The 17,945-nt window shown below is 53.2% G+C and overlaps 1 protein-coding gene across 2 annotated transcripts in view; it reads left to right on the top strand.

Annotated features, from left to right (window-relative positions):
* LRIG1 (leucine rich repeats and immunoglobulin like domains 1) overlaps positions 1-17,945 on the top strand; it is a 115,202-nt gene that overhangs the window by 78,451 nt on the left and 18,806 nt on the right. For both annotated transcript variants that reach the window (XM_052640370.1, XM_052640361.1), the window contains exons 4-9: positions 2,422-2,559; positions 4,316-4,459; positions 5,907-6,050; positions 8,751-8,894; positions 12,465-12,608; positions 14,902-14,982. In XM_052640370.1, coding sequence (XP_052496330.1) covers positions 2,422-2,559; positions 4,316-4,459; positions 5,907-6,050; positions 8,751-8,894; positions 12,465-12,608; positions 14,902-14,982 — 795 coding nt within the window. The remainder of the gene's footprint in view (positions 1-2,421; positions 2,560-4,315; positions 4,460-5,906; positions 6,051-8,750; positions 8,895-12,464; positions 12,609-14,901; positions 14,983-17,945) is intronic.

Raw genomic sequence — 17,945 nt, 5'->3', positions numbered from 1 at the left:
AGCGGGTAAAGATGCAAGGGGTAGCCCATTACCGCGTTGTTATTGTACTGTACTCGCTAAGTTGTGTCTGACTCTTTGTGGCCCCGGGGACCATAGCCCACCAGGCTTCTATCCATGGGATTTTCCAAGCAAAAATACTGGTCTGGGTTGCCATTTCCTTTTCCAGAGGATCTTCCTAACCCAAGAATCGAACCCACGGCTCCTGTCACATCTCCTGTGTTGTAGGCAGATTCTTTACCACTGAGCCACCAGGAAAACCAAGTTAGTTACCTGGTCTTCTTAATATTTCTGAACCAGAAAATTTAGCATCACCATTCTGTGCTGTCCAGATCCTGTGGACCCTGTCTCTCTTGCCACCACCTCTTACCTGGTCCCCTGGGACACAGACGGCCTACTCCTCAGAGGCTCTTGAGGCCTCGCCTGATGTGGTCCCTCTGCTTCTGCCCTGCCCATCTCCTGCCTGCATCCACACACCCCCACCCTGGAGCTGGCCCCGCAGCCTCTCCAGGCAGAATCCACCCCAGCTCGCCTCTCGCTCCTGGCAGATCTCACCCATCCTCACTCCCACGCTCCGTTGTTCCCCATCTCCATGGCTGCCTTTTCTGCTCACCAGGGAACTCTTTCCAGCGTGTGAAAGAGACCCGTCTTCATCACAGCATCCTTCCCCCAGCCTGGGCCTGGCACAGACCGGGGCCCAGAACGTGTTTGATTCAGTGGATAAATACACAGAGGAGAAAGAAGAAAGAAGGTGTAAGATGAAAGAGACAGGGAAGACAGAGCAGGGGGGCCCTGGGGGTGGCCCGCAGCTGTCCCGTGGCCCCTTGGACTGTGTACGGCTGGTCCCTCTTTGTGCGACTCGGGGCCAGCGGCGCCCCTCCCCGTCTTTCCTTAGACCTTCTTTTTCCTGGCTCCCTGGTATTGCATTCAAAGTTCCTGGATGAGGCTCAGCTCTGTTCCCTTTATTTCTCCTTTTTTCCCATACTTTACATAATAAAGATTTCCTTTTCTATTCTTTTTTCTTTTCCTTTTTATTTGGGAGTCAGAAAACTGAAGAGACTATCTTTATTAAGAACTTAATAAAGAACTCAAAGGAAGTAGTTTGGCGACGGGAGCATGGAGGAAAAAGTGGCCTTTCACTCCAGGAAGATTTTGCTGTGTGTAAGGGAGCTCTACCCTCGTAAATGGGTTTTCAGGTTCAAGGCCTGGGAGAGAAGGGAAGAAAACAAAGGCATCAGTGAGAAGGCCCAGAGCTTCTGGGAAAGAGGGCCTTGTTTATGCCTGTTGGAACCGATTTGGTCAAGTGTTTGTTTAAAAGAGATGCCACTTGGTGAGCGACGCCTGGCTCCCTTGTGTCATGTTCGAGACTGCTTGGATTGGCTGGAGCCCCCGAAACTGTTTACTCAGAAGCTGGCCCCAGTGAGCGCGTGGAACCAGAAGCACAGCTCCCAACTCCACGGCGTCTGAAATATCAGGGTCTGGGCTGTGGCGGCTTGAATCCACCAGGCAGAGCCAGACCCACAAGGGAGCTGGTCTGCTCCCTCCAGCCTTGGTTAGCGTTTGTCAGGTTTCTGCTGATTAATAAATACTGGTTGGTGGTGAAACGTGGTATTTTTTAGAAAGAGGATTCAAGGACAAATACATCTCGGAGGGAGGTGAACACTGAACACATATGTGAACATCTGCCAAACACAGCAGTGTGGTTCAGGTGGGACCATCCATATCCCTAAAGTAAGGGGGTGTGGCCCCATCTTCCAGATGAGGAAACTTGAGAAACAGAGCTGTCAAGAGGGTGGGGTCCGAGATGCAGGGCATTCGATACCAGTTAGGCCCAGCACTGAATTCCTGTTTCCCTTATTAGGTTGGCAGGATTCTGCACTTTTTTTTAAAATTCCTTGTGCCTGTTGACACGCCTGGTACATGGTAGGTGTTGGTAAAATGTGAAGTGTGTAATGATGCGCTCAGTTGGATTAAATTGGATGCTGGGCTCTGGTGCCCGCATTCTTGTGAGTGATGGGGTTGGCCTGGATTCTGGATTCTAGACACGAACAGCCTCAAAAGCTGGCTGGTTGCATGGGGCACATCCTTTGTGGGAAAGTGTACTAGTGAGTTCTGAGTTCTGGTCGTGCCAGGCTGCTCTCCACACGGCCAAAATATCACCCCCATGTTCCTGTCCTTGGGGAGAGCAGCTTGGCTTAAAACTTAGGCAGACAAACTTGTCACAGGCAAAGAATCTGATGTTCTGTCTAGCTTCTGGCCTGCAGGTAATAACCTGATGGAAGGAAGGATGAGAGACCTCATTTGCGAGAGTCATAGCATTTGTAATTCTCTGAAACTGCAGGGGAAAAAAATGTCTAGAAGGGTGAAGGAAAATAGTATCTTTGCAAAATGACATGTTGGATTCACCTGCCCTGTGTGTTTTAGGCAACACAACAGGATTCGCAGCGTGGAGGGGAGTCAGCTGAAGGCTTACCTTTCCTTGCACGTGTTGGATCTCAGCGCCAACAACATCACAGAGATCCGGAGCACCTGCTTCCCATACGGACTGCCCCTCGCAGAGCTGTAAGTGCGTCAGGTCTGCCCGCAGTGCCCAGGTCTGGACGCTGGTGGGTGCCCGGCTGAGTCCGTGGGCCGGGCACATGACTCCCATCTGTGCCCTCAGCAGGCCAGGGGCCCCAGGTCCACAGTCCTCTGTTAGCCCATTTCCAGCATGTCCAAGTCAGCAGTGTTCTGACTGTACTCGTGGGCGAGGGAGCTGATGTGGGGAGAGGCTCAGCAGCCTAACAGACGGACCATCTAGGAGCACCATCTCTCACTAAAACACGTGGCTGTGTGGGCCCCAAAGCCAGGTTTCCTTTCTCCTTCCCTGTGCTGCCCCCTAGGAGAGCTTAGAGAAAAGACTGGGAGTAGTCAGGTGAGTGACAGCAGAGGGCAACCTTTCTGCGGAGACTCAACGAGCCAGTGCCCACCCATTCTCTGAGTGCTCTCGACTTCTTTGTCTGATCGTTGGTCTGTTTCTGTTCTACCCTGTCTCACACCCGCTGATGGTAGACAGAAGAAAAACAGTCAAAACCTAGTTAACCCGCTGCTTGTTGGTAGGAAAATATTATTTTAGGGAAGAAACTGAAAACTCAGGCTAAAGAGGCATCTTCAGATGACATGTGAGCCCTCATCTCCTGGGTTACTACTGAGTACTCTAAGGGTTGTTGGTGAGGTTGGTTTATGGGTCATTGTGACCCATCAGTTCAGAGACCAAGGCTGGGCACACAGATTTTTGAGATGCCCGAGGAGCGGAAAAGTCTCTTTCTTAGGATGTATCAGGGTGCCCGAGGTGGAAGTGGGAGGCCTTGGCCGATCCTTCAGCCCTCAGTGGGGCTTCTTAAAGAGCCACCCACCACCACCCTGCCTGGGACAAAAACACCTCCCCTGCTGAACCGCCTCGCAGTGACCTTCTCTCTCTCTGCATGAAAGGAGGGGGACTCTGTGTTTTGGCAGAAGCTGGCCGGTATATCTTCATCACACAGACTGTTCTTTAATCTGGAGTGTCAAGAACAAACAGTCCAGCTCCGTTTGCAAAGAATCCTCATGTGCCCTGTGCTGGGCCTCTGCCTGATGGAGACGAAGAATGCCTCCTTCCCTTCCCAACTCTGATGTAGAAAATTCTCTCTGGTCTTTTCTCTTTTGTTTAAGGCACAACAAGCAGCATCGGTCCAGGGAAGGTGGAAGGAAAAGTGTTGTGGCCCCGCTTCCCTTCCCTCTCCCCCGCTGGGAACCCTTCGTGCAGCTCTCCTTCACTAGAATGTTTCTCTGACACATTTGAAATGTTTAAAATGAAGTGTTTTATGCACATTTAGAAGTCATACAATGGGATCCACTTCAGAATTAAAGGCCATTTCCCCAAATTGTGAAACCTTCTCTGACCTTGCCTCACACTGAACTTTCTGCTTCCTGAGGCTCTTCTCACCAACCTTGAACCCTGCCCCTTGGGTAGTGGCTGGCAAGGAGGGACTCCTGCAGTGGCCCAACTGGAGTGGAGGTCATTGACTTCCTCCTGGAGTAGTCACCCTGGCTGAAAGCAGGGTGAGCTCTGGGCTCGAACAAGCCAGGCCTCTGTCACGTCTAAAGAAGACAGTCCTAATACCTGAGGCTGGGAGTGGAGATGGGCTTTGCAGCTTCAGGATGACAAATGTCTCGTTGGAAACCCAGCCTGCTGGGTGTGTTGTAGCTTGTCTTCCCAACTCAGCCAGGCCTGGCGTCTGTAACAGGACAAGGAAGGCCTCCTCCTGACCCCTGCATTTTCTCTCCTGAATCCTTCCAGCAACCTGGCAAGCAACCGGATCAGCACCCTGGAATCAGGAGCATTTGATGGCCTGTCACGGTCACTGCTGACGCTTCGGTTGAGCAAAAACAGGATCACCCAGCTTCCTGTGAAAGCATTCAAGTTACCCCGGCTGACACAACTGTGAGTCCAGAGACCTGCGCCGTAATTAAGCTTAGCCAAACTTTATGGAGACCAGAGTTCCCCCAGGAGCTCGTTCCAAATGCACCCGCTTCCCCTGCTCCCCTTCAGTCGGGCTCGGCATAAAGTACCATTAATGGCCCTGCAGCAGCACCTAATAAAAGCAAATTAGACGCTGGGTCTGGAGCCTGCGGACCGCCCCAGGTTGCTGAGAAAAGATCCTCTGAGGATACGCAGGCCGGTCCTCTTCAGCACTTCCCAAAATGCGGTGAGGAACCCCGCTGCTTCGCTGACCCTGGCTAATACATGACCTGTGTGGACTGGGGTCCTTATTTATTTCGAGCTTTCTCTCTTTTTTTCTTTTTTTTTTTTTCGGAACCCATGTAATCCGTGCAGTGGCCATTATGGGGTCCAGTGCTGCTTGAGCAGTTAAGGGAGAAACTTAGTGTAGCCAGAGGTAGGAAGCAGGAGGTGGGGTCACTGTTTTCATCTCCTCAGTCTCATAAGGTAGTTGATTGGCTTTTTTTTTTTTTTTTTTTTTTGGTAAAGAAAGGATGTGTTTGTTTAGTTTTTTGACTCCCACAGCTGACCGCACTCCTAGAATGGCCCAGGGTTTGGATTCAAGAAAACCTCTATTTACCAAAACCTGATGGACTGCCTGTTCCCCGGTTTTTTGCCTTTCCAGTGTCCTTTTTTTGGTAGGAGAAAAATATATTTCAGGAGAATACACTGATACTGGAGCTTTCATTTAAGCAGAACGGACTGCTCGGGGGCAGGTATGGTGGCACGGGGTGCTCCCCTGCTCTCTCACTGCTGTGCTCCCCACACACACCCAGGCGGGGGTCCCAGAGCGACTCCCTGATGCTCAGGACCTGGTGTGCGTCATGAGACACTGCAGAAGGATTTGGGGAAACCCGAGGGCTCACTGGTCAGGCTCTGTTCTCCCTTCCCGAGTGTTACCAGTGTAGCCAGCTCACCCAGGTTCCTGAAATCTTCTGGTTCACTGAGGTCTCATTACGTGGGGGCCGGAGGCCCATGAGTGTGCTTCACGGTGGGTCCAGGCACCTCCTCCCGAATGCAGTTGGTGGGAAGTTGTCACCAGTATCCAGTGGTTCGAGTTATCCTGGGTTGACGCATCTGGTGGGGGTTTCTGCTGCTGAGCTAAGAGGTGGCTCACCTAAGACGTTCATATCCTGAGTCACACCCTGTCCTCACTGCAGAGTCACAGTTCTGGGGGAGGAAATAGGAGTGCTTACTCATTCTGGGGTCCAAGGGGACCAGCTTCTAGGAGCCCTGGGCTCCCTTTCACACATTAACAGTGGCCAGTTGGTGTCTTGGGCACACGGGCTTCCATGGTATGTCTGTGCTTCCCGGGACCTCCTACTGGGATTGTCCCTGTAGGGGTGGTGTGGGTAGAGGATGCTCTGAACTGCTGGCCTCATCTCTTTAGGGACCTCAATCGGAATCGGATTCGGCTGATCGAGGGCCTGACGTTCCAGGGACTCGACAGTTTGGAGGTGCTGAGGCTCCAGCGAAACAACATCAGCAAACTGACGGACGGCGCCTTCTGGGGGCTGGCCAGGATGCATGCGCTGTGAGTCAGAGCCAGGCGCTGGGGCTTCTGCAGGGCCTTGAGTGATCCTCTAGGACCCACCCCTGCCCTTTGGGACCTCAGCGGGGGCCCTCCTCAGTGTCTTTGGGATATTTTGCTACCCCTGTGGTGTTTTCCTTGCAGGCTAGGATAATCTCTTGGGGGAGTTTCAGAGGATTTGGTAAAGGGAGCTGGTTGGTGAGGATGGAAGGTGGGGGCTGCTTTGTTGGGGCTGTTCCTCTCTCCCATTTCCACTCCCCCTGTTACTGAATGCACACTCAGGTGCCCAACTCACATTGCAGCCAAACGGTACTCAAGCGTCAGACTTTGGAACAGAGAAAGGTTTATTGCAGGGCCGTGCGAGGAGATAGGAGGCTCATGCCCCAAGAAAACCCAGAGTCCCAAAGGGTTTCAGGAAAGTATTTTTAAAGGCCAAGTGAGAGAGGACCATGGTTGCTTGTTACAACCAACAGCCTTGGTGTAGGAATCCCTTGATCTTACAGCCATCCATTGTAGGTCAGGTCCTGATGTTCAGTAAACCTCCTACCAGACAAAAGTTATTCTTAGTTCTGCACCTTCTTGTCTCTAGATGAGTGGAAAAGCGTCGTATGGGCTAGTATTCTTCACACTCTAGGCAGCATTCTTAACCGGAAGCAAAAGAGATAGAATACAAAGGTTAAAATACAGGGAACATCTACTATGGAGTCAGATTGTTCTTCCCGGTTATGCCCCCGCCCCTGCCCCCGCCCTCCCCACTTCCTTGGCGGACAGTAGGCTCCCTTCCCACATCCTCTCCCCTCTCCCACACACCACAGGAAGTTCCCTCTCCCTCCACTTTGGGTTTGACAGTCTTTCTTGATGTGCAGGTGGGCCAAAGAATGTATAGTTCATCCTGAGAGATTTATTTCTGTTTTGTGAGCTAATCAAGCCCCTCACTGCAGATGTTCCACTTCTGTCAAGGGAGCACTTGCTCCAGCCAGATGTGGACAGTCTTGGGGCTTGCCTGCCTCACAGGAACAGAAGAGCGCCTGGAGAGTGGCAGACAAGGCAGTTACCGAGCTTCAACTTTTAGATATCTACATTTGTTTATTTTTAATCAAAAGAAACATATTCTCAATAGTTGAGCAAAATCAGATAGTAAAGAAAAGCAATTATTGCCCAACCCTAGCCCTCAGTATCTCTCCCCGCCCAGTTCCCCTCGCAAGAGGCAAGCAGTCACTTCTCATCATGTTCTATCTTTGTGTTCTGTTTGGAGTTCTGCTGGTGGTTCCTTCCAAGTTAATATACTAATACCACTCACATTTTGATGTGTCATCATGAGATTTCTTGCTTTATGGTCAGTGATTTAACTTGCTCAAGACACACCAAAGCCCGTCAGTCTACAAGTTACACCACTCCATCTATGTCCTTGCTCAATTATCTTTGCAACTGAAACAAAAACCAAAAACTGCAGGTCCAGTTCCATCAACTCCCTGTGCCTTCCTCATTATCAGGAGCATCTCAATGTGCATACCTTCATACGTGCACGCACGCACACACCCACTCTGTAAAAGACAGCTTAGCCTTGCTGAGCTTTGCTTTTCCCTCTCTTCATTGTTCACCTTTGCATAACTCTGCCTCTTTTTATATCTTTTTATATATTCAAGAACACTTGTCCTTGACATCCTTAAAACTGTCATTTTGGACTTTGGAAGCCAGGTGGTCGTGGGCTGGGAGTCAGAGCGCATTCTCAGGAAAACATGGAGTTCTTAGCACATACCGTTCGGTTTTTCTGTTGAACAAATTCATGCAAATTGTGGGGTGAAGGAAGAGTTACCAGAAAACAGATGATGTGAAAAGCAAAACCCGCGGCCCGAAGCCCCTGTGATAGCGCACGCGGCGCAGGACGTGAAGCAGTGGCTTCTGGTCACAAGGCCAGTCCAGTCGGGGGTGGCGGCGTCTGTGGCCATGCTGTCGAGAAGGATGATGGGATCTTACATCCCTACTTACTGAACTCAAACAGGAGCTCAGTTCTCAGCATGATGCTGAAATTCTGACCTGCGTTTTCTTCCTTCTCAGCATAGCCCCATGGAGTCAATACTTCTTGGGCATCTCCACTTCATGGTTATTCAGGCTCCTTCGACCAGCCAGGTGACAGAATTGAGAAGTCGCAATGTTTTGACCCCAGATGTCAAGCCGTGTCTCTTGGCACGGCGGCCACAGGCCCAGGCCTGGTTCACCAGCTCTGGTTCTGGCCCCTCACTGCTGGCTGAGCTGAGGAACGAGTCTTAGATTACCTTGCTTGTCTCAGCCTCAGTTCCCTCACCTGTACGACAGGGATAGTGATGAGAGCTACCTCCTTGTCCTTCTCTCCCTTCTTCCTTGAATGGGCTCTGCCTTCTGCTCAGAGCTCCTCTGCCGGTGTGTTGCTGGTTCGCTTGTATGCCACTAAAGAGGTTGCTTTTAGGAGCTTCCCTGTGGCCTGTGAGCTCTCTCAGTTGGCCTGAATCCTCACCACCGTCTGTGTGGCTTTGCCTCCCTGCCACTCCACAGGTGTGCACACACACGTCAGGGCACACCCCGTCACGAGCCCCGCCAGCAGTGTCATCAGATCCTTGGTGCCGCCTGGTGCGATGGCAGGGAGCGGCTCCTTCGCCATCAGGTGGGTGGGCGGGTGCGTGACCCCGGGATCTGTACTCACCGCACATGGGACTGTCGTGGCAGGCACCTGGAGTACAACAGCCTGGCGGAGGTGAACAGCGGCTCACTGTACGGCCTCACAGCCCTGCACCAGCTGCACCTTGGCAACAACTCCATCTCCCGGATCCACCGCGATGGCTGGAGCTTCTGCCAGAAGCTGCATGAGCTGTGAGTGTCCCACCAGCTCTGTGGGTGATGGTGAACACACCCGGGGGTGCCTCCTGCACAGCCTGGGGAGCCCTGGGCCCCGAGACCCAGGGCTTGGGGGGTTTGTGAGGGCCTGTTGCAGAGTGGGACCCTGAGGACCTGAGGGCCTGACTCTCACCTCTTCTAGACTCTGCTCCCCGTTTCAGATTAGCAGGGACCACTGTCTAAGAACAGCTATTTTGAGAGCCTCTGTCCACAAATGGCTGCAACGTGTAACACGTGCTTCTCTATAGAGACAGCGGCTACAGGCAGACCTCATTGGTACTGTGCAGTTCATCCCAGACCACCTTGTAAAGCAGATCCCACGCTTTTGGCTCCCCAGTACATAGAAAAGTGTCTTTCTGCTACACTGTAGTCTGGGAAGTGTGCAGTAGCATTATGTCTGAAAAAATGATGTACAGATCTTAATTTAAAAATACTTCATTACTGAAAAGTGCTGTTTATCACCCAACTACACAGGGTGCCAAAATCTTCCTTTTTTTTTTATTTTTTAAAAGTGCAGTGGCCTCAAAGTGCAGTAAAGCAAGGTATGTCTGTACTGGGGCTCAAACACAGAAAGGACAGTGAACCCAAGAAATGGCAACACGTGGACAGTAAGGAATTTCTATGTGTTTACCATGTTTAAACTTAGTACTTAGCCTTTTGCAGGTTGTGTTTTTATCTATTTGTCCACGTTCTCCCCTCTCCCCTTCCTCTCCTCTCTCCCCCATCTTCCTTCCCCCTCAGCCCACCCCATACTGACCTGGAGTTTATATTTCAGTGAAGTCCATCATTATCTAATGTAAAAATCGATAGGGGTGTGTGTGTGTGTGTGTGTCTCTGTGTGTGTCTGTCTGTGTGTGTGTCTGTCTCTGTGTGTATGTCTGTGTGTGTCTGTCTGTGTGTCTGTGTCTCTGTGTGTCTGTCTGTGTGTCTGTGTCTCTGTGTGTGTGTCTGTGTGTGTGTCTGTGTGTCTGTGTCTCTGTGTGTGTGTCTGTGTCTGTGTCTCTGTGTGTCTGTGTGTATCTGTGTGTGTGTGTGTGTCTGTGTGTATCTGTGTGTGTGTCTGTGTGTGTGTCTGTATCTGTGTGTGTCTGTGTCTGTGTGTGTGTGTCTGTGTGTATCTGTGTGTGTGTGTGTCTCTGTGTCTCTGTGTGTGTCTATGTGTGTGTCTGTGTATCTCTGTGTGTCTGTGTGTGTGTCTGTGTGTGTGTGTCTGTGTCTGTGTATGTATGTGTGTCTGTGTCTTTGTGTGTCTCTGTGTGTCTCTGTGTGTCTCTGTGTGTCTTTGTGGCTCTGTGTGTGTCTGTGTGTGTGTCTGTGTGTGTGTCTGTGTGTGTGTGTCTGTGTGTGTGTCTGTGTGTGTGTGTCTGTGTGTGTCTCTCTGTGTCTGTGTGTGTCTGTGTGTGTGTGTCTGTGTCTGTGTGTGTCTCTGTGTGTGTCTGTGTGTCTCTGTCTTTGTGGCTCTGTGTGTGTCTGTGTGTGTGTGTCTGTGTGTGTGTCTGTGTGTGTGTGTCTCTGTGTGTGTGTCTGTGTGTCTCTGTGTGTGTCTCTCTGTGTCTGTGTGTGTCTCTCTGTGTGTGTCTCTGTGTGTGTGTCTGTGTGTCTGTGTGTGTGTCTGTGTCTGTGTGTCTCTGTGTGTGTGTGTCTGTGTGTCTGTGTGTGTGTGTCTCTGTGTGTGTGTCTGTGTGTGTCTGTGTGTGTGTGTCTCTGTGTGTGTGTGTGTCTCTGTGTGTGTCTCTCTGTGTCTGTGTGTGTCTCTGTGTGTGTGTCTGTGTGTCTGTGTGTGTGTGTGTCTCTGTCTTTGTGGCTCTGTGTGTGTCTGTGTGTGTGTGTCTGTCTGTGTCTGTGTGTGTGTGTCTCTGTGTGTGTCTCTCTGTGTCTGTGTGTGTCTCTGTGTGTGTGTCTGTGTGTGTGTGTCTCTGTGTGTCTGTGTGTGTGTGTCTCTGTGTGTGTGTCTCTGTGTGTGTCTCTGTGTGTGTGTGTCTGTGTGTCTCTGTGTGTGTCTCTGTGTGTGTCTCTGTGTGTGTGTCTGTGTGTGTGTGTGTGTGTCTGTGTGTGTGTCTGTGTGTCTCTGTGTGTGTCTGTGTCTGTGTGTGTCTCTGTGTGTCTGTGTGTGTGTGTGTCTGTGTGTGTGTGTCTGTGTGTGTGTCTCTGTGTGTGTGTCTCTGTGTGTGTCTCTGTGTGTGTGTGTCTGTGTGTCTCTGTGTGTGTCTCTGTGTGTGTGTGTCTGTGTGTCTCTGTGTGTGTCTCTGTGTGTGTCTCTGTGTGTGTCTGTGTGTCTGTGTGTGTGTGTCTCTGTGTGTGTGTGTGTGTGCGCGCGTGCTGCATGGTATTCTCACGTGGACTGGGATGGCTTCTGAAAGGCGCTCCTTGGGCCAGGACCCCACCTGGGAGCTCCCAGGACCCTTGGTTTTCCACGGTCCAGGCCTGGGAGCCATGGGGAAGCAGGAGAGGTCTTCTGATCCCCCAGAGCACACGCGCTTGCACAGGCGAGGAGCCACCCGCCCGCTGAATGGTGGAGGGCGTGTGCCCCCGGTACTGAGGCAGTGGTGAGGGGCTCCTCCTCCTGCCCCCTCGGCCTGCCTTCTGTGCCCTTCAGAAGGGTCATACACGGTCACAGGAATGTGTCCTGACCTGCCTAATACTGTGTCCGACACCCAGGTAACCCGGGAGCCAGATTTAGGGCCACTTTCCACGTGTGTGTCCCGCCCCTCCTTTAAGCTGAATTCTCTAATTGCAGGTGAGGATGGAATTTTGGTCTCCTGCCAGGTCTTTGCAACTGACAGACACCATGACTTATTTCTCCAGGAGAGAAAAACTGTCCCTCCCTGCTACCTTTACATACTTACTAATCTCTGAATTTATTTTCCTTCCTCCTGCCCCAGCCCAGAGTTCCCGTTTTTTCAAGGATAGATGACTAACATGCTAGGTCACAACCCACAGCCACATCAGAAGTGCATGGGGTGTGCTGACACTCAGAGAAGGTGTGTGATTGGAGGTGTGGTCCTGACCTACTTACAGTAGGGTGATCATGCTAAGAGGCTGGCTCCGGTGAGGGCAAGGAAGCCTGGAGGGACAAGTGGTCCCAAGGGTGCCGCCCAGGTGAGGCCTGCAGTTCCGTTAAGTCTTGTTCCAGGCAGTGCCTGGTGGCGCCCTCTGCTGGCTGAGGGCGGACGCTGTCCGGCTCCCCCGCTCATTATGAGAACCCCCTGGGGTCCCATCCAGAGTCTCCGGCCACAGCCACGAGAAGTCTTCCGTGGCCTGAATCAGGACCAGCCATGGACACGAGGTGCAGGAAAGCGTTGCAGCTTTGTGCTTGTTTGTTGAATGACCCTGTGTAGTGCTCAGTTTACAGATCTCCTTCCAAGAGTCAAGCCCTGGTGGGTTTCTAGCTGTGAGACCATTTTGCCCTCAGGATTCTGGTGGGCATGTCCTTTCCCGCTTGGACCCAGATGACTGGCTGACCCGGCTCCACTGTCGGGAGAGGAGAAGGGAGGACAACGCCGAGCAACCTGATGGTGACATTTGCTCTCCCCTCCTGTTCCTCAGGATTCTGTCCTTCAATAACCTGACCCGGCTGGACGAGGAGAGCCTGGCTGACCTGAGTAGCCTGAGCATCCTGCGCCTCAGCCACAACTCCATCAGTCACATCGCGGAAGGCGCCTTCCGGGGACTCAAGAGCCTGCGTGTCTTGTAAGTCTTTCCCCATTGGGTTGATGGGAGAGCAAGCCACCTGCTTCACTGTATTCCCTTCTCACGGGTCTTGAGTTGGAATTAGATCCAGAGCTGACCTGTGATGTCTGCCATGGTCTCAAACTTTAATATCTGAAAACGAGCTGGTTGAGCAGAAAGCTGCCCTTCATTCCCTGTAGGGTGGCGCCTAAAGTGATGAAGCCTCAAACTCGTCATCAAGCGCTGGTTCCCACACTGCTGCTGATGGGATGTGGGGTCCGGCCGCGGGAACTTCCCAGACCACACGCCGCCCCCGGGTCAGCAGCCCAGTGGGGGCCATCCTTGCGTCCTGAGCCTCCCCGCAGTGACTCGTGGTTTTGTCCTGAGCATTTTTATTGAGCAAGGACGGTACTGAGGCGCGTGTGCTGGGCTAGCATCTCAACTTCCTCAGCACAAACTGTGCGTTCAGAAGCTCATGTCCACAAGAGGTGACGGGGGAGTCCTGTGTCTGTCCCTGAGCCTCCCAAGGGTCGTTTAAACCAGCGGAGGTGGTCGTGTCACCTTCCTCTCTGCGTCCCGTGAGGTGGAGGGAACTTTCAGAACTTGCTGCAGGGCGCTTTTCTGAGACTGGAATTTTTTAGCCATTGGCTTCCAAGAATTTCCAGGCAACAGAGAACAAGCAGCCAACCAGCCATGGAGTGGGGCTTGTGGGGGGCGGGGGCACATCTGGATTTCAACAGAGGGCTGCAGGTCCTCCCTCCCAGGCCTGGCCCCTGCAGAGAGAGCGGCTGCTCCAGCCTGATGGGGAGAAAGGCCCTTGCACTTGGCAGAGAGGGCTGAGAAAGCCGCCACGCCAGGCCATCGCTGAGGAGTGAGAAAGAACCCGGACACCAGGCTATTCAAGCCGGGGTCAGTCTCCGAGCCCTGGCGGTGCTGACTGACATGGCCAGGATGTTAAGATGGCGCAGGCCAGAGAAGAGAAAGAAAACTCTGGCAGCCGGGACTGGAGCAGGGGGACAGACACACAAAGCCACAGCCCCAGGTCCCAGGTGTTTCAGGACGAATAGGGAGGAGCCGATGCAGAGGAGGAGGCCCTTCCAGCCTCTGAATTGCAGCTCTCTGCGCATGCTGCTGTAAAATAAAGGTCAGAGCAAGCGACGCACTCCACGGTCCAAGCTCCCTGCCCCGCTGGCTCTCCTGGGAGCCAAGAGCAGCATCCCGTCCTGTTCCTGGCCCACATCTCCAGGGCTCCAGAAAGGAAGGTGTGAGAGACCTTGTGGAAAGTCGGAGAGCCGACCGGGGCGGCATGGGGGCATGGTCACCAGGTGGGGTGTCTTGCCTGGTGGTGACCTGCCCTTGGAAGCTGGGGCAGGAAGCTGAGTCATCAGCCTTGTGATTTTCATTGTGGAGGAGACCGGCCCGAGAAGTTGGCCTCATCCTCTCATCCTGGCAAGTGGGTCACAAGTCTGACTCAGCACCCAGATGTGCCTGGCTGGGAGTCAGCACCTGTGGAGGCCCTGGGAGGAGGTGGGTGTTCAGGGTGCAAAACCTGCTTGCCAGCCTGGAGGTGGCTGCAGAGGGCCCTGTGCCGGGGGCTTGTTCTTCACCGTCCCCCTCCTGTGCGGGCTTTGTGCAGTGTCTCGTCAAGTCCAGGGAAGGGACCCTGGGCGGTAGGAAAGCAGATGAGAACCTTAGGGAACCTTTTGGACTCATCCTCAGAGCAGTGGCCAGAAGTCTACCCTTGGGGAGTGGAATCCAAAGCAGGCTTTCCCCTGTGCCGTCTGCACCCCTGCCCCTGGGGCTGACCTTAGCCCACTGGGGAGCAGCACGTGGAGCCCAGAAGCGGCTGGTCAGAGGCTCCTGTCAGCTTTATTGGGAGGCTGAGAAACCCACGCCACACGGCAGGGTGGCCCAGTGGTCATACCTCTAATTTTTTTTTTTTCCCCTGTTTATTTCGTATTAGAGTATAGCCAATAAACTCTGTTGTGGTAGTTTCAGGTGAACAGTGAACAGACTCAGCCATACATACGCATGTATCCATTCTCCTCTAAACCCCCTCCCACCCAGGCTGCCACATAACACTGAGCAGAGTTCCCTGTGCTGTACAGCAGGTCCTTGCTGGTGATCCATTTTAAACATAGCCACGTGTACAGGCAAGCATGAGTTTGTTTTCTAATGCCTGGAATGTTAGGCAGACATGCCGTCCAGGCATCTGGAATAGACTGGGATGTTCTGAGCTTCCAGGTGGCAGACTAGGTGTGGGTCTCTCTTCCTACAGCAGACTGGATGCTAAGCCTTCATCTCTCCTCCCCAGGGATCTGGACCACAATGAGATTTCGGGCACAATTGAGGACACCAGTGGTGCTTTCACAGGGCTGGACAGCCTCAGCAAGCTGTGAGTGTGGGCCCTGAGAGATCCGTGGGGCTGGTGCACAGAGGTGACTCTTTCCATGGCCCTGCTCCCCACAACACACACACCACTTCTGTTGTGGGTCCATCCCGGTAGCGCTGGCACATTCATTTTTCTTTTGTTTGGAAAGGAAAGTCTGCATAGGAAGGCAGGAGGCCTCTCTACTTCTCTCTGACCTGCCGTCTCCTTGCTGCCCTGGGCGTTGGTTTTTTGGGGTTTGGAGGCCCGTTGCATCTTCTTTCTTCTTCAGTTCTTGACTGATGTGAAAACAGCCAACTTTTTTGTTGTTCTTTGCTCAAAGGAGTCTTGCCCTGTTATTCAGTTTCTAGAAATTCTAAACATCTAAAGCCCAGTAACTCTTGGCGGTTTAGAGACTTGGGGCAGTCTTTTGTTGTCAATCATAGTCTTAAAGAGAAACAATCATTACCAAGGGAGACACAGTAGCTGTTTTTTATTCAGGGTTTCTGGTGTTTGGGGTTTGTTTTTCTAAGCTCCTAGAATTTGCAAGGCGTGTGTATGTGTGCATGCACGCCTGTGTGTATTACATCTAACTCTCAGGAGGCGTGTGTCTGTGTGTGTGTGTGTGTGTGTCTGTATGTTAGTGAGTGTGACATCTAACTATCTCAGGAGGTGTGTGAGTGTGTGTGACATCTGGCTATCTCAGGAGGCCTGGCTGTGTTTTGCATTTTTCTGTAGTTGAGGAAACGGGAAGGGATGTTGCCCACGATCACATAGCTGCTGGTGGCAGGGCCTGTGTGGCCCCAAAGCCCACCCTGTCCCCTCCTCGTCCACTCTTTCTGCCTCTCACCAGCACTCTGCCGAGGCCACCCTGGGAACATACAGGCATTGGGGTGGGAGCTGTTACTACTGTTTACCACCTCTCAAGTGGAGGGTGAGGAGGACAAGACGGAGAATGGCCACAGCTCCGCACCCCGCTCCCCCAGCCTGTTTTGGAAACGGCGAGCCAAGCACCAGAGTAAAGTAAATATTTTGAAAGCAGCAGTGGAAGGCGAGGCTCCGGGAAAGCCTGTGGTGGGAGGGTCTTTCTGAGGAGTTAGCATTTCTAATTTGTTTAGAAAAGTGGGGTTTTTCACGCCTTGGGTGCTCCGGGAGTGGTGAGTACACGTCAGCTGTTTTGACTCATGGTCTCCTCCTGAGGATCCTGTGTTCTGAGAGTGGGTCGGAAAAGCCTAGCAGCTGCCGCCTTCTCCCATAAAAATGCTCCCTTCTCCCCCACCTCCTGGGCGCTTTGCCCCACAAGCTTGGGAAGGGGACCGCACGATGGAGCACAGAGGCCCATCGTTGACAGGGGAGCCCCAAGCTTGGGATGTGGCTGCTGCAGGGCGTGGGCAGGGGTGTGGGCACCTGAGCAGCCACTGAGCTTGAGACTCACCTCCAGCGCCTTGCCCGGCCCCAGCCTGACGAAGCGATGGCAAAGGTGGGGTCCTGTGTGGGGCCTGTCCATTCAGTGAAACCTGGAGGCGGTTCTCGGGTGTCCTGGCTTCCAGGAGGCTCTTCCCTGGCAGGTGAAAGGCAGCGACCCCCAGGGGCATGTGACCTCTGGTTCCGTGTAAGCCAGCCTGTGTCTGGAGCCTGGAACTACTTCCTGCTTGCCTGTGGTGTTCCCCAGCGTGTTCTCCGTTCCCCGCTGGGCTACAGTAACAGTCCTGTGTAAAGTCCCAAAGTCTCAGCCCAAGAGCCCGGATCCCTCGCTTGTGGTGAGCTGCTTGACACAGGCTCCTTGGAAACAGCTGGTTAACCCTGACCTGTAGAATAGTCTCCAGTCTCCTCCCACCCAGCTCCACTAACCAGGATCTTGGGCACAGAGGCTCTCCTGAGTGTTTCCAAAAAAGACAGATGTAAATAATTGGGGGAAACTGAGACAGTAACAGTAATTCCTTAATATCATTAAATACACGCAATCAGTTACTTAGTTGGGGTGGTATTTCAGTTCTGTCGCAAAAGAAAAGAAGTAATTCTCTTTCTTGGTTAGAAAAGGAAAGCTGTGTGATGCAGATTCTCAGAGGTGAGGAATGAGAAGTGGGCAGATGGGAAACAGGGCTGGCGCCGTTACATGATGGCCACGGCTGAGAGATGGGCTGTGATCTCGTGACCCTGGTACATAGCTCTGGTTAGAAACCACGTGGCGGCCCCTCCCACCCGTGAGGCGGGCCTGGCCTTCGAGGCCACGAGGCTTGTGGTTCTGTGTAAACCAGCCCGTGTCCAGCTTGCAGCCCTTCCTAATGGCTAGTCGTGTTGAGTCAGCATCAGTCACGTGAAGTGGGAGGAAGCCGAGCTGCTTTGGTCGCCCTGGAGCGCTGCCTGAACGCTCTGCTCCGTGGCCATGACACCACGTCGCCCCATTGAGCAGCCTAGTGGTGACCCTGTTGGACCCGTTATCGGGGGTCATGTCAGTGTGGAGGAGGGCTGTCCCCCTCGAGCTGCTGTCCACCCGTGGGGCTGCTGTCAGGGCTCCGGGTCCCCCGAGCCTGGCCGGCTCAGCCACGGAAGCACGTGGGGGGTGGAGATCGGGGACCTCCCTCGGAAGGGCCAGGGGACACGCTGTGTGGCCTGCACACCTCTAGTCAAGGACCTGGGGTCCTTCCTGCCAGGCCCAAGGCCAGACCAAAATTAAAACGTTTTCCAAGAAAGGAACAAGTGAGCCGCAGAGCCATAAAAGGCTTCCCCCTGTGAAGCCCGCCCTGCCTTTCATTTTCCAGCCGCTGAACAGAGCCGTCGGGGATGGGCTTTCCACCCAGAGCTTGCTGGCCGGGCATTACTGTGCTCACCCACGCGGTGGCCCCCCTCTTCCAGAATGTCAATGGGACACCAGCTGGGGGCCCACATGTGGCAGGGGGCAGGGTTTCTGGAGCACAGGTCAGCCACAGAGAAGAGCGTTCAGTCACTTGTGTGCAGCAGGGAGACACGTGCTGGCCTACGGCCCCAGC

The sequence above is a fragment of the Budorcas taxicolor genome, chromosome 1, assembly GCF_023091745.1.
Source record: "Budorcas taxicolor isolate Tak-1 chromosome 1, Takin1.1, whole genome shotgun sequence".
In the NCBI taxonomy this organism is placed as follows: domain Eukaryota; kingdom Metazoa; phylum Chordata; class Mammalia; order Artiodactyla; family Bovidae; genus Budorcas; species Budorcas taxicolor.
Note: the sequence above shows the minus strand (reverse complement) of the source record. Positions and strands in the feature narration are given on the sequence as shown.